We start from the raw sequence: 17,287 nt of genomic DNA, 5'->3' as shown, positions 1-17,287 counted from the left end.
CGAGGGTTAGGTTATTCACATGCACCTCTATTAGAATAATACTAATAATACAAAATAGTAATCAAATAACGTATGTGAGACCACACGCAGTGAAATGATAAATTGATTTTATATATAAAGATTGACTGCAAACGACCATTACCCGCATCCGTAGATTTGATACTAAAGCACACCCACTATTACGACATAATGCGAGGGCTTTGCTCGTCGTCAGCGACGTCAGCGCTTGTTTTGTCCATTGCTGCACGTAAATGCTGACGTAGATCATAATACCGTGCTTCCGCTGGCGTGGATTGGCTTGTAATTACAGAGCCATGACGCCGAAAGAATCCGTTTTGGAATACAAACATCATAAGCTGCCATTTCGAAACCAGCCAGTCAAGATACATTTATTCATCACAAGTGGATGCATGCTTATACAAGAAGGAAGTGAATAGCAAGTTTTTCTTTTCCGGAAAAATGTATTTTAGGGTTGAAGCAAGTTAGAGTGCTTGAAGTAAAAGAATATATGTATCATATTTCAGAGAAGAATGAAGTAAGAAGTTTACATCATTGGCAGTGTAAAGTTGATAAGTTCGCAGCATAGTTAATCCGTTTGCAAGCGGTTTAGCTAATGAGCCAAACACATTTTTTTTGTTGAAAAAGTTAATGAATATATTACGTTCAGATGATAATGAAGTGGTTGTTCTCAAATAACATTAGTTAATCTATATTATTTTATTTTATTAGAGTTTATCGTTTTTATAGCTTTCCACTCGCAGACTTGTTGAAAGGAATATCTGAATTTTTATCTCAGTAGAACTAGCGTCTTATTAAAAACTTGTGGCAAAAGGAACGTGAGTTTAACTTGATAAATTACGTATGAAGGAGGTTGACGGGGAGGAATGTTTCAGATTTGATCACTTTCATCTTAAATGTTAACAGGTGATGGAGAGTGGAATATGAATTCAAAGGTTACTCATGGATACTGGAATACTGTTTCATAAGTGTAAGTTCAAATATAGATAAAGCTTCTTCCGCTGAACACGTTTATAAGACCACTTGTGGTAACCTCTGTTATTCATATCTTCCTTGTTTTCCATTGAGACACTCTCCTATTTTTACTTGCTTACATTTCAAATGTTAACAGGTCATCTTTCTGACAGTAACGCCTACTTTGCTCAAGTTCTAGTATGGTTTATTAGCTACAGGTAAAAGGTGTTGTGATCTTACCTATTCCAAATTTAACATTTGTCACCAGCTCTTCAGACAGTGTTCAGGAAAAGGGGCAAATAATTCTTCAGTTAATTAAATCTGAAAAGGGCATCTCAAGAATTAATAACACAAAATGCGATCTGTCACATACTAAAATATGGTCAGATCACGGCAATACCTAGCGACGATGCTGACGTCAAAGTGACGTCAATGGTAACTAAAGCGGGCTACATGGTATTTCAAGAGTATGTTATCAAATACCTATGAAAACAGAAGCAATGTAATACAAGACATTTGGTCGGTTTCAATTGTGTAATGTTGACGTCTGTTTTTTTGTCACATTTGTTTCAATTTCACATTTTTCTTGAGGCAATATAAGGACAACTGTATTTTGTTTCTGGTATATAATCTACATATTTTAGTTGTCTGGATAAAAAAGATAAATCAATAATGTAGGTGATGCTGTATACTTCAGTTCACAGAGATATTACCAGTGCCTTTTGTAAGCCGTTTGTGCAAAAACAAGTCGTAATTTATTGATTGGTTGAGTTAAGCAATAAATCTTTACAACTATCACTTACACGATACTATATGCGGTTTTTGTTTGACACTGTTTCTGCTGAGTGATATTCTTACACAAAGCGAACTTACCCGTAAATGACAACACGATAATTTACATAGCAAAGACTGGAGTGGCGCTCTCCAGAGGTACAGTGTATTAGAAGTATTATGTGAAGCTAAATGGAATAAAGGCATGGGTGACTTTCTCTCAATTATATGTATATATATATATATATATATATATATATATATATATATATATATATATATATATATTTATATATATTAAGTTGGTTGGTTGGCGTCTATCTTGGCGCAGAGTGCTCTATGTCCGGTGGACAGAGCGAAATATATGTTGAGACTAGTTGAGACTAGTGGAACACTAGTAGTTGTTCTAGTAGTTGGTCTAGTAGAACACTAGTAGTTGTTCTAGTAGTAGTTGGATCAGTTATACTATATATATATATAATATATATATATATCCCCCTATATAGCTCCCTCTATCTATATAGTATATGTAATGTGTGTGTGTACGTGTGTGTTAGGTGTTACATGTGTCATTATAGACCATCTTGAGCAGTGTATTTAATGTGTGCGTGTTCACCCGATACACAGAGAGAATACAGTTACTACTGTAAATTTTAAGGTTGTGTACCAAAATAAAACTGGATCATGCTATAAAATCGGTAGCATCGGTAATCTGTAATCTCTGAGTGAATCGGTGGGGTGTTGTAGTTTTTGCTTGGTATATGAGTATAATCGACAACGACACCAAAGGTCTAATACATGGAACAGTTTCTGCACATTTTCTTTGCGTGATGGATTAGGTTACTGGGAGTTAAATTGAAGATGTCAGCCTCACCATTGGTTTCCCTCTTAGTTGAAGGAAGTTGGTTTCTCATATGGTTACAGCAGATGAAATATTTAATACGAAGTTGAAATAAAATGAACTAAATTTACAACTATAAATATGTAAATATACATTGGAGCACTTTTTCAAGTTACCAAATTATTATCCATCTATCATTACATAATACATGTGCTTTAAGAACACTATACCGTAACTCGTCGGTTACTTAACTTTCGTTTTGGTTAACCGGAATTAATGCTTCAAAAGACTGAACCAGATTTAATTGTCATGTTGTGGTCTCAAATTTTTGGACTACTTGATGTTCCGATCAATCAATCGATTCGACCGATTAGGAATAATTATTGATCTCCAACGTTAGGACGAAATTTAAATACAATTATCACGCTACCGATGTAGAAAATAAATGTATTGTTTATGTTTAGTCTCAAATTTTGTAAAAGAAATCTAAATCTTTCCAAATCTAACTCACTATAAACTAAAATATTCATATATCTTTGCGATTTAATGCACCTCCAGCAATAGTAGGGTCTATTTTATGTAATAGTGTGAATGCGTAGAGGACTTCTTCGAAAGAGTTTGTAGTTTCGGTGTATAATAAATCAAAATGCCAAGAGCAAAGAAATTTATAACGTTCTGTCGTGATCAACCTGCAGATCATAAATGTTGAGACGGAATTTAACAAGTACTGATAATTAGCCAACTCGGTGATTTCTCGGAACTGAAGAACTATATATAAACCCTCTAATCATGATCAGTCACGCTGACCTTTAATGAAATAGAGGATTTTACTCAATTACAAGAAATTTGTTATTCTGGAAACTAAATAGTCCATGCAGGCATTAAATTGCTCCGTTGCATTATACATGTAGCAGTAAGTTTGGCAGTCATGTATACCGAAGAGACATTAAAACAAAAGTGTTATTTTTAGTACTAAATATCTTATATCGGAAATGAAGCAACGGTATAAATACTATATATAGACTCAGGCATAAGAGCTGGCGCCTCCGATTTTAAAAGGCTCATTAACGAGAAGAAAAAAAACACCAAGAAAGATGCCAACCACTTCCTTATAGTCTGTATAGGAACATAAAAACAAACAGGGGTTTCTAACTGCGCATGTGAGTTTTTCACTCGGGAATGGTGCTGGCATACTCCCAAGCTCGTCTAGTCCTGATCAAATCTTTGTCTCAACATTTTATATATTTCACAATTTTAATGATGAACATATTTCATGCCTTTACGTATACTCTCAAAATTCTTACCACCCATCGCCGGGTTTACACTTTCCCGACCCCCCCCCCCCCCCCGCATCGGTCTTCATGTGAACGTCCTAACCTATTGGCTATGGTGGATACTATATGTTGCGACCAGTGGCGTCATCTGATCAACTGATTCGTTCTCCCAAATTTTACGATGCCTTTTACTTTACCCACCCAAATCCTATATAGCCTATATGTTAGAATGTTTGTCATATTGTCCATGAAGTTTCATTGCAATCCTGAAAAGGAGTTTTAAGACTTACCGTTAAATAGAATGCAATTTATAGGAACAAACTAATTATAGTTCAAGAAAACCCCTGCGGGACTTCAGGAAATCGATTATTTTCTTTCAAAAACAGGCATATTCTTAAATAGGAAATACTAAAATAGGGGTTCTAAAATTAGTCGAAAACAGTTCAATTGGATCTAAAACTAGGTAAGTGTTTTCGATAACTTACTTCTGTGGAGAAGATGTCATACATAAGTTCACAGACTGAGAAAACCTGTAGGAATACCTGTATCATATTAGTAATTGAAATGATAACAACAGCATAAAACGGTAAAAACAGGCAAATCGTTAATATAATAATAATGATTTCCAAGATCACCTATACCTGTAAAAAGGTAAGTTGTTATGATTGAATGCTTGTCGTTAAAATTGAAGGGTGAGTGAGGTTTGTCAATAGGAGGGATGTGACTTCAGTTTTTACATTTTGAATGTGTAAGGCCTATTTTTATAAAAACAAATCGGAGACAATCGTTTCATAATTTGAAGGGAAAAAAAAGACATTTACTGTTAGATTTGCAGTTACATCACCTGATATGAAATATTGGAAATTTATGTTATTTTTCAAAACAAATATGAACATTAAGCAAACATTTGGAAACGTACTCTTATCATACCACATGTCAGATGTGGTATAGCATATCCTTTAAGCTTATACGTTACGTTTTGTTTATAATACATTTGTCAAATGTTACATCTCAGATTTATAATATCTCAGATTTTGAAACATGTTAATCCGAAATACTTACCTATAAATAAACCCGAAATAAGGATAGAATTCTGATAAATGAAAGTTTAGACTATTACCAGTATAATTGTGCGATATTTAGCAACATTTATGAAGCCAAACATTGATCTCTGTTGATTTCAATCTCCCGTGTCTATCCCAAACATTAGATAGATATATACATCACAAATGCCTGGGAAAGAGAGATATCTTTGCTGCGGGGCATATTGACAGAGTGCAGTATACATAAATACGTATAATATATAATATGATAGCTATGTTACCTCAGTGGTATCATTACTAGTTCTGGTAAAGGGTAGCTACATTACCTCACTGGTATCATTAATGTCTCAGTTAGTCAGATACAAGGTAGCTGTTACATTACCTCACTGATATCATTGATGCCTCAGTTAGTCCGTCAGGTACAGGGTAGCTATGTTACCTCATTGGTATCAGTTATTCAGTTACAGGGTAGCTACATAACCTTACTGATATCATTAATGCCTCAGTTAGTCAGATATAAGGTAGCTGCTACATCACCTCACTGATATCATTCATGCCTCAGTTAGTCGTTCAGGTACAGGGTAGCTATGTTACCTCAGTTGTATCATTAATGCCTCAGCTAGTCAGATACAAGGTAGCTGCCACATTACTTCAATGATATCATTAATGCCTCAGTTAGTCAGATATAAGGTAGCTCCAACATTACCTCAATGATCATTGATGCCTCAGTTAATAATGCAGGTACAGATTAGCTACATTACCTCATTGATATCAGTTAGTCAGGTTACAATGTATTACCTCACTGATATCATTAATGCCATTGATATCAGGTACAGAGTATCTACATTACTCCATTGATATAGTCAGGTACAGGGTATGGCTACGTTATGTCAGTGGTACCCCATATACCTCATTTACTTACCTCGGCGAAATGTGTGATACCTCATTCATTCAGGTATTTCAGTGGTATATAATGTCCCATGCTCGCAACCACCATTTTTTATGATGTGGCAAAGGTATTCAGTGATGATTTCGTCATGCGGAGGGGTGTAATCGGAGGGGTTAACCCTCCAATTGGAAATTTTGGTACACTGGAAGGTACCAAACTTAGATACAAAATGGTGCTTTGCAACTTAACTTTTTCAACAGTTTATGTATTACTGTACATGCATGTTATACATGTATGTATTGTAGCCCTAAACTATGTTCTGTCTGCCAGTGGGAGCTGGGGAGGGGGGGGGGGGGCTGAGCGGCCCTTGATTTTATTCGGACTACAAGTATACGGGGTTGCGGCCCTGTCATATCTACTGTACCTCGTCTCACCATATATTTGAAACAATACATTTCAAATAAAAGGTGGCGTATGTCTTGAATGAACCAATCTGCCAGAAGCCAGCAACTTTTCTGAAAGACAATTAGCGCTTCGGCGCCCTCAATTGGCAACTCTGGTCCGAAGGGAAGTGTCAAGTGTTTATGACTAATCACTGCCAATACTCTAGTAAACAATAGGTATTATTCTAATATTTCATAAAGACAAAAAAAAAGGCACTTTTATGAATACGAAATATCAAGTTTAATGTAATTTATTAAAATGATTAACATTCACTCTATGTATGTAACTGTAAGTGACGATATCCTTAACATACTGTGAAAGGAGCGAGAGAAAGTCATGAACAATTTGTTGAAACTTGGGAGATTCAGAACAAAACAGCAAACAAGTATTAGTGAAATTTAAGAGACTCAGTGCTCTCGACCCAGAGTTATGGTGATCTCAATTAAAAGGAAATTCATTTGAGCTATAAATATTTAAGATTCAGTAGGCATGTAGGCCTATAAGTTATAGTATTCAAAGTTTCAGCGCATATATTTGCTTTAAATAAGCGTTTATAAGTTATTCATTGCTTTAACAATAATTATGCAGGTTTGGATTGGTTATATGCAAATCATGGAATGTGCTTCATAACACACACTTTAACGCATTCCGTTAATGAGGACGTGAAGATAATATCAGCAAATGAGAAATCAATGTTACCTACTCGACTGCAGAAAGTAAGGAATATAATAGAAGGGAAAACCTCTTGCAAAAACAAGTACATAATTTCCATATCGTCGACAAGAATGATCAACTTTTGTCAATAAATGAAAGTTGTTAGTGTACGTAATAATTGTCCAGTATGATATATTGAGAGGAATAGAGAAACATCTACCGTCAATTTATATATTTTACATAGAAATTGTCCTTTCTTTTCTATTCTTCTCAGTCCATTTGCGGGCGATAACATCTGCGTAAATAATTTCATGTGGGAATAAAGTATTAACTGAAGTTTTCTAATAAAGAGTTAACTTATTTTGGGGAATTTACCTAGAATATACTAACCATTCCAAATATTGTTTGCGAGACAATCATCATGGGGGGTTGTACTAAATGTAAACAGCAAACACGGAGAACATTGCTCTTGAACGAGAAAAACCTATAGTTTATAGAAGCAAATATTTGACAAGTGCCCCGTGATATCTTTGAGCTATTGAAATTCTTAAACACATGTTGATCTGCTAAGTAGCTCCATGCGTGTTGAACAAATTATAAGGTGTGGTTGAGCTTGTTAAACATTTTGTATGAGATATACAATGTCAAAATCAGTCAATATCAATCAAAACGTAATTATTAAAATAATAAGTAAATCTTAAAAGTAAATCTTAGCAACTTAATAATGGACACGCTGGTTTGAGCTTGATAAGTTTCTTTGAGTTTGGGAATATACTTCCACACAATATGAAATGGTACGATGGTATATATACACATTAACACAAGAAGGTGGTTGAGAATCGAAGAAACCAGGCTTTAGCGAGACGTCCCCCTTTATAAATAATTAGACAGGATTAATTGCTAGTTCTCGGGCTTAGAACACATTGTACTCGCATGCTATTGTCCTCAGACCAAAGGGAATTGTACTTGTATACTCATGATGCTGCACTCGTATTACATAATGACAAATGTAATGACAAAAGTAACAGTTCATGTGTACTAAAATAAAAAGTGAATTGAATGCAATGAATTTATGCCAGATAATACTCTCTCCTATAATTATATGTAACACTAACTGCCTTAAAGAGTGTCACTGTTTATAGTCAGAAACCACTGATTGTTTATCCGTAACGTGTAGTGACCGAATAAACTGGAATGATTAAACATATTATTTCTGGGAAAGTCATTAAAACCTGTCAATTCTTGAATAATATGTCATGCTAAACATATCGCACGTCAACACTGGCGCATCGGGGATATTGTGTATGACTGTATGTCAGGAACTGAAATGCACGACTGTAACGAAGTATTTAGATGTGTGATACATGACTGGTCTCGAGTGCCATGTTATGTTACCGTACTTAACTGTACTGTTGTATCAGGATATTTCACTCATGACTGTACTGGGAGGATGTTAACATGACTGTACTGGAGCATCGAGGATATTGTGTATGACTGTATGTCAGGATATGTGATGATCGTTGTAACGAAGTATTTAGACGGTGTGATACATGACTGGTCTCGAGAGCCATGTAACTGGTACCGTACTTAACAGAGTGTAACTGTACTGTAGTATCAGGATATGTGACGCATGACTACCTACTGTATAAATGTTGTCATGCTACGGTGCATTATAAGGCTACCCCTTGCATATCTTTATCACAATGGACATCACTATGCATTTGTTCAGCCACTCTGAGATGAACCGCCACTCGTGATGTAATTACACCCAAAATATTAAAAAGTACTATTGAAAAGCAACCGTTGGTCTCATTGTATGCAATGATCTGTTATGATCATTCTATCACATTTAAATAAAGGGAAACTTAAAGGGATCTTCCAGTGGCTAAAGCGGATTGCTCATCAAAAATGGCTGGAGGGTTCTGCATTTTTAGGTCAAAACCTGACCCTCATAGTATTTGTGTTGCGAAGATATGAATTTTTCAAATATGATTTTGCTGTTATTTTGGGATGCATCTGACAACAGCAGAGTGAATGACGTCACCAGGGCCATTGAACTGAAAATGTTATTCTTCATTAGGTGATGTCAATTATTTATACACAGAGGAAAGTGTAGTATTTCTATAAAAAAAGAGTGAAGAATAAAACTCTAATTACAGATAACATTGACAGCTAGAACAAACATTATAAATGTATCATGTTTCAAAGATAAATCAACAATATGACTGTCCATGTAAAGCTTTTGAATCACATTAGCCCTGGCAAGGGCGGCGGAAGCACTTTTAATCTGGGGGGGGGGGGGCACCGACATCAAAGGGCACTTTGCAGAAATTCGATTGGACTGATGCAGCCTTATATTTAGTACCCTTTATAAATCTTATTGTATTATCTTATTTGCGTATACACATCACTCCATCAACGCCCCCCCCCCCCCCCACAAAGAAAATATGCATACTAGCACTGCAATATCCAATGTGCAAATTGGGAAACAATGAACAAGTTTTCTTTTGAGACAAAATGAGGTGAAATCATGCTAGTTGCTAATGTAGGAATCTTCCGAATTAGAGTTTATTCTTTGTTAATATATTAACATTTTTTTTCCATTCGAAATAGCTTTGAGATTGACCCACAGAAATTCATTAAAAGTCAGGGGCGTAGCCAGGATTTGCAAAGTTATATGCACGACTATCTGAGCGGAGCGCCACCATCGATTGGCGCGGAGCGTACAGGAAATTTTTGGTTTTACAAACCCCTCAGATGGCCGGAAACGGCCCTTCCCGAGTGTTCATTCTGGTTCCCTGGCCTCTTGCTAACTTGAGACACCTAAATTTTTATGTAGAAAAAGGGCACATTTTTAACCTGAGGAAAAGTGGGGGGGGGCACGTGCCCCCTGTGCCCCCCCGGTTCCGCCGCCCTTGAGCCCTGGTGACATCACAGACGATCTGCTGTGACCCACTTTCATGCAGTACGGTAACGCAGAATGTATATCCGGTCAATATAGTTCACCGTATATCTGGATTTAAGGACAATAGGTGGCCGTTTTCATTAACAGTGTAACACTTGTTCTCTTCAATATAAATTTTACATTGCCCGTTACCTGGATATCCACTTTTAACGATATGGTACATTTGTTGCAGAAGTAGCCATGTACAGTCCATATTGATACCTGCATGTTATTCAGAACCTGTTGTTTGGCTGGTATATGCCTACCAGAGCTGTATTTTCAGACCTGCTCTTCTTTCGTCGTCTCATTACACCGTTTTAGTTGGACGTGGAGGTAGACATCTATACCATAGCTTCCAGATTCGTGATAATACAGCACACAGCATAACAATAAGCAAATTTGTAACAGACTAGACATCAAATATCTTTATTTAAGTTAACCAATGGCGTCGAGTTAATTAAACAGTTCTTTTTAACGTGACCTGAGCAATAGCATCGACAAGGACGTAAACTTGAAAATATCGATGGATTTTATAAAGACGTCTTTTTGTTTGTACATCACCGCTAGTTTTATTTGTATTGATAAAAGTGTAGCAAGTGTGTAGTCTGCATCGATGAGGACACACGAAGAAGAACTATACGTCGATTTCACCCTTATTTAAGGGTTTTTCAATTCTCTTCAAATTATTTACGGAAGCAGTATTTTCCAGGAGAAAAAGAACAAAGCCAGATGCTAACATATTTTGTAACCTTCATCTTGTGAATAAATTCGTCTTGTACCGGTATAACATCTTGAGAATATTCATAATTTGTAGTTATTATTGCGGACAAATTTCGCTCATTATTGAAGTTGGTGTAAAATAATACTATACATGCAGTTAGTTTATTTTGTTTTCCCGGGATATATCCGAACTTACTTCGTGTTAGCAGTGCAGGTGTATGTCGTGTTGAGAACCATATTGTAATGGTGCAGTCAAGTCATACAATCTGTGATTATAGTTAACATTAAAGCACGTCAACTTGGACAGAGAACAGAGATTTGTGACATTAACTATTAGCCTACTTTGTGAAGGATTCAAAGAGATAATCAAGATGGCGTATGATCCGTCAGGAGATCCAAATATAACGGGTATTCATCTTTATTCAATGTTGAGTAAAACAGCAAGTGAATGGGATCTAAATGACATATACCAACTGGAGAAACTAACTCAGCTTATAACACACATCTGTGGCGGAATCTCAATGTTTGGAGTCGGCTGCGTAATATCAGTGAAGGACTTTCAGAGGAAAGAGACACGACTTGCTAAAGGACTATGCATAGGTCTATTTCTTCAAACCCTAATTCAACCGCTTGCTGGGTTCCTGTTAGCGATATTGTTAAATATGACTGTGCACGAAGCTTTGGCGATGGTGTTGGTTGCATCAGCCCCATCGGCCTCCTACGCAAGTGTATTATCGTTCTGGGGAGAGGGTAATGTGGCGCTTAGGTAAGTCGTAACACATGCAGCTATTTATTCGTAACATCTGCTGAATTTATATAGTGATTACAATTAACATCTAATGATGTTATGTTTCCAAGAAATTATACCATAACAGATATGAAATATCATTGGAACTTTATAAAGAAATAATACCACATAAACCATGGAACGATAGCGTTTGTTGGAATTTTGTGGCGTCACAATTGGCGTAGCCGTAGTGATATCTTGTACTACGTCGACGACGGTTCTTAAAAGATCACATTTCGCTTGAATTCGATCGCATAAAATGGTTGGTTTTATATACAGGCACAATGATACAGTCTATTAGGTTTTACATGTGATGCACGACGCGTTCACCCTTGACCAACTTAACTGTCGTTGTTTATCGTTACTTCTCCATGGAAATGGGGTCGTATAACCAAGCGACTGTAAATCTCTGTAGGAAAGGTTTATATACGTCAGATCAGCTAATATACTCGTTATCCACCTAGAATTTGTGTTACTGAGTGCCAAAAAGGACAAGAAGAAAGCCAATGTTTGTAGGCTGCAATTCGGTAGCTTACCAAAATATAAGACTTAAGATTTGAAAGTAATAATCTCAGATATATCTCCACCGAACCACAGAATGAGGAGTAGGATATGACAATTACTGTGTAATATGCTATCAGCTAGTAAGAAGTAGGATATGACAACTGCTAGCTGTGTAATATACTATCAGCTAGTGAGAAGTAGGATATGACAACTGCTATGTAATATACTATCAGCTAGTGAGAAGTAGGATATGACAACTGCTATGTAATATGCTATCAGCTAGTGAGAAGTAGGATATGACAACTGCTATGTAATATACTATCAGCTAGTGAGAAGTAGGATATGACTACCGCTGTGTAATATGCTATCAGCTAGTGAGAAGTAGGATATGACAACTGCTATGTAATATACTATCAGCTAATGAGAAGTAGGATATGACAACTGCTATGTAATATACTATCAGCTAGTGAGAAGTAGGATATGACAACTGCTATGTAATATGCTATCAGCTAATGAGAAGTAGGATATGACTACCGCTGTGTAATATGCTATCAGCTAATGAGAAGTAGGATATGACAACTGCTATGTAATATGCTATCAGCTAGTGAGAAGTAGGATATGACAACTGCTATGTAATAACCTATCAGCTAGTGAGAAGCAGGATATGACAACCGCTATGTAATATGCTATCAGCTAATGAGAAGTAGGATATGACTACCGCTGTGTAATATGCTATCAGCTAGTGAGAAGTAGGATATGACAACTGCTATGTAATATGCTACCAGCTAGTGAGAAGTAGGATATGACAACCACTATGTAATATACTATCAGCTAATGAGAAGTAGGATATGACTACCGCTGTGTAATATGCTATCAGCTAATGAGAAGTAGGATATGACAACTGCTATGTAATAACCTATCAGCTAGTGAGAAGCAGGATATGACAAGTGCTATGTAATATACTATCAGCTAATGAGAAGTTGGAGGGTGGAGGGACAAGGTATGGAATGTTTATGAGCCACATTTTCAGCTAACCAATGTAAAAATGAAATAGCAAGCAAGGCTCACTGATCCACTTCAAACATTTATGAAATCGTGATCATGGTTTGTTCCAATTGTCATAATCATCGAATCGTCAGAAGAATTCTTCTACATGGTTGGATCAGTAGCTTTGAACTAGTTCGTGTAAATCTATAGTGCTAGATTTTATGAGTAACTCATAGTGAGTTAGTTTAAATTCCACAGTTACATCAGCGTTGAGTTTGAAGCAAGTAAACTACACTAATGTTACAGCCTTTTTTTCACATAAAGAAGTTAAACGAAGATGCATATTCTGTGCTATATGATTATTGTTGATGTTTGTCTTGAAAAGTGAGAGACTCTTTCGAGGTGTTTAAACACATGCTATGGTATAAAGTCACTGATCGAACAACACGGTAATGTACTTAATTCCAGGTGCGTTGCAAACGCAACTATTGTTACTTTAAAAACATATCGGTACAGCTCTAAAACAATCTTCTTAATTTGCTTCTTAACACTATTAATTGTCTTGAAGACCGTTAGCAGCAATTTCTGTCAGTGTGACGTTTCCGTGCATGCTGTATAAGAGATTGAAGAACCTTTACTGTACGTCATTGTGTGACATAATACGTACTTTACTAACACATTATTTAAGTTACAATTTCGAGACTTTTGTTATTATTTAACATTATAATTATATTGTATATAGCTTAACGGCATAGAAACGAGACCGAAGTAGTCGATAATCCACATACAAGTTGTCCACGATAGTACATTGATTCTTTACGGAATACCGTAATTAATTTTCACAAAATCAATAAACATGCAGCAGGTTCTGATGTTCAACTATATCTTACAAGCGAGAAAATAATCTAATATATTTGCCAATTTTTTATCTTAACTGTTTGTGTCTCCGAGGTCAATCTCTTGCCTGCATGCATGAGTCGTCGACCAATTCTTATGTGTTTTTCATTACGATTTAAAACGAATCTTAGACGGTATCGGAGTGAAGTGTGTCAAAGGTTTAGTTGCCTTTTACAATAACTTTGTTTGATTTGATACAAGGTAAATAAATAGAAAACGACCTTCCACTAGATATTGGAGGGAGAGTGGCTCCTGGGGTCTTTCACGTCGACCCATGTGTGGGGTGTGGGGTCCTCCCATAGAAAATGAAAATGAAGTTATAGACGTCAAAGGTATATTCTGATGCATATATTTAGGCATCCCTCCCCGTTGAATCCGCACGTTTTATAAACACATAATTTTTCCCCCGTGTATTCGAGACCGAGTGTTGCACCATACGGGACATATAAGCATTTACAATGTTGACAGCAAAGCCTCACCTCCGAACGTTTTGCTCAGAAATAAATACATATTTTATCGTATCGAACACTGTAACATAAAGATCGCAACTTTGATAAGTGGTGAAGAATTGTACTAGATATAAAAAGGCATACAGCCGCGATACACAACATGTAATATAAACATAGATGTCGATGCATATGCGACGTTTCCCGGCACTTATTTATTTCTTTTAAGCCGGTTAACGGTAGTATCTTCTTACATCTACATGCTTGGAGTGAATACTTGCTACAATTACAATATTTAACATGTTTAGACATCCAAAACGTTCACAGCAGATTTATATGTGCATAGCCCATTCAGTCTGCTTTAAATTTCTGATCCAGCTGCAATTCTAATCAAGCTATTAGGCAACTTGTACCAAGTCATTACATATTGTGGAAATAACTCTTCATACTGTTTGTACGGATGATTATTCTAATGACTCAGTATAATTGGTTGGACTTTGAAGAAAAACATGCAATTAGGTAACATCTACACGGGCGGTAACCGAAATCTTTTGTTCTGGGAGGAGGCGGGGACTAAGATGCTATATGTCATCCATGGGAGGGGTGTAAGATGACTGGTGGCCCCGGCCCTTAAGAAATGTTCGTAAAATGGAAGGTGCTTAGAAGCAAAATGATTAAATGTTTCTGTACTTTTTGTATTGTCCTGTCTGACAGGTGATGGGTGGGGGTGGGGGGCGTTGAGCCTTCCTTGATGTTACTCTTGAGCCCCCTCCCAAATTAGTGTAGTTGCTAAGACTCTTTGAGTTGTGGGTGGTATAGTAATACTGGTCTATGTTATGTTACGACTTGCAGGCGAGTATAGCGCCAGCATGCTGTGACATCTACTCTGCGAATACGTATACTGCAAGGGTAGATCCCATCAGAACATATAAATAATTACAAAAGCCCTCAGGTGAGATGGTATGAGCGTATAAATCTGAAACTCCACATGACAGTTCTGAGTTGTCAACCAAAGAAATATCACAAACCAGTTCTAATGAAAGCTAACTGCCCCTCGAGAGCAAATATGACGTCATTTCCATAAACATACAAAGCTTATGATGTTCTCAGGCACGCTATCTCCGTTTCTTTGATAAAGATTGTGATGAGAACTTTCTCGAAATAACTAGGTTGATATCAATGTTTTTTAATAGTTGTGTCTATTGTCATAGTACCACTTTATAGAGACGAAACTTTTAACAAAATGTCAAGGTGAATGTAAGCAGTATTGACATTTAAACAAATATCAGTAAAACCCATTGATTTCAAAGGAAACATGCATGTACTGAAATAAATGAAGAAACAGCCCCCCCCCCCTCTACCACATCCACATCCCCTTATGTGGCTTGCTGATGTATGTTTTAGACTTATCATCCATGACTTGTGTGCAAGGAACATTAACTGCTATTGTGGACCGCGGAATAGCCCACGGGTAGAAGGGGCAGGGGGTTGTCTCTCTCTGCATTGTAATAGCCGCGATATTATGCTATTGTAATGTCGCCATGATTAACATACATGAAAACGAATACATAAACGTATAGATGCAAGCTGAAACTCCTTCATGTTAATCTCTTATTACAATGCCGATTCAGTTGAAAAGAAGAGAACAGTTCCTTCTTGTCTTCTCATGATATACCGAGAATTCCTATGAGTATAGATCCTACAAATCACTACATTACTTGAGAAGAATATACCGAAACATTCTCGATTTAGACAATTTCCGTTTAATAATCCATACTTCCATATCATTTACATCATTGAAATGCAGCATTTTCATTTGATCTTTCGTAGATCATTAAACATTTTTGGTACACTCTGAATGATTAAAATTCCTCGTATTTCATAACATAAAATGTTACGAGGTATTTAATAACCATCCCACGTGGTTCATTATCAGCAATCGTGCTGCACAGAGGTATTGAATTATTCGATGTAAATTCACATATATAGCTCCAGGCTCACTGGACGTAAGACAATATAACAACTGTATAAAGAAGGCAAAACAGTGCGAAGAAAACAGAGAAAGAGTAAGATGAGTATGGAAGCATCACTAAAAACTTCGCAAAGTATAGGTATTCATTATTTAATGCTTACAAGCCAGCAGAAAAAGGGTTTCCTGTAATGCTATATCAATCATGACCATCAATAAAATTTCAATCTTTAAATATCGATCGATCCACATGTGATCACACGCCGTAATATCCCACGTGGAATGGAATCTATCATATTATGAAGAGATCGGGACCAATGTTTTCCATTTGCCCAGGCTCGTAGCCAGGCCTGGACACAGGGGGGGGGGGGGCTTGCCCGGTGCTCAGTGCAGATTACCATACCCACAGCTTCATACTTGTAAAAAAAAAACTTCAAAAGGTACAAGACACAGGTATTGTGCCACCCCCCCCCCCCCCATTGGTAACCCTTCAACTCAGAGTTCCGGCTACGGACCTTTCTGTGCAATAAATGTTTTAGACTTTAAACACCGTTAAACCTTTAAGTGATAACATGGTATAGCTGCATGTAAACATTGATCAAGGCAACCTTAATGTTTTTATCCCTATATGCTATATGTTGCAACTTTTACCAAGTGTTACAACTTGCTAATCTTCCTTCCATTGCAGTGTGTGTATCGCTACTATATCGACAGCTCTGTGCATTGGTCTTATGCCAATGTGGTTTTTCTTTTATTCGAGCACATGGAGTAGAGAGTTCTTCATTGTCGCTTATCCACTGGACATCGCCCAGTACCTCGTTCTGATCATCGTACCGGTCGGTGTCGGCATGGCCACCAGATGGTGCATGCCTAAAGTTGCAAAATACATCGCCAGGGTAAGTTCAACACCTTTGGTTATAGAGTCAATGGACTCGCCACTTGCTTATACCCACTTTCTAACGTTTCACGGTAATAACCCTTTTGTACGTATAACTACAGACTTACAATATGTGCAATTTAAAATTCTGCATGTCGACAGTATAATGTCACGAAGTAACGAATAAAAGTTAGGAAGGGCTGCGTACCGATACGTTAATATGGAAACCTAAAAAGAACTGCAGGCGGGCGATAATATTGTTTCTTCT

At 36.8% G+C, this 17,287-nt stretch overlaps 1 protein-coding gene across 2 annotated transcripts in view; it reads left to right on the top strand.

The window, feature by feature from the left end:
- The window catches only part of LOC139967002 (ileal sodium/bile acid cotransporter-like), a 57,526-nt gene that overhangs the window by 37,918 nt on the left and 2,321 nt on the right, over nucleotides 1-17,287 (top strand). The window contains exons 1-2 of one of the 2 annotated variants that reach the window (XM_071970566.1): nucleotides 9,983-11,318; nucleotides 16,831-17,038. In XM_071970566.1, coding sequence (XP_071826667.1) covers nucleotides 10,924-11,318; nucleotides 16,831-17,038 — 603 coding nt within the window. In that variant the 5' untranslated portion in view covers nucleotides 9,983-10,923. Of the gene's footprint in view, nucleotides 1-9,982; nucleotides 11,319-16,830; nucleotides 17,039-17,287 lie in introns of those variants that run through there. The other variant, XM_071970568.1, reaches the window with a different exon arrangement.

Source organism: Apostichopus japonicus, chromosome 4 (genome assembly GCF_037975245.1).
Source record: "Apostichopus japonicus isolate 1M-3 chromosome 4, ASM3797524v1, whole genome shotgun sequence".
Taxonomy (NCBI): Eukaryota; Metazoa; Echinodermata; class Holothuroidea; order Aspidochirotida; family Stichopodidae; genus Apostichopus; species Apostichopus japonicus.
The sequence above is the reverse complement of the archived record's forward strand: the minus strand, read 5'-3'. Positions and strand labels throughout refer to the sequence as shown.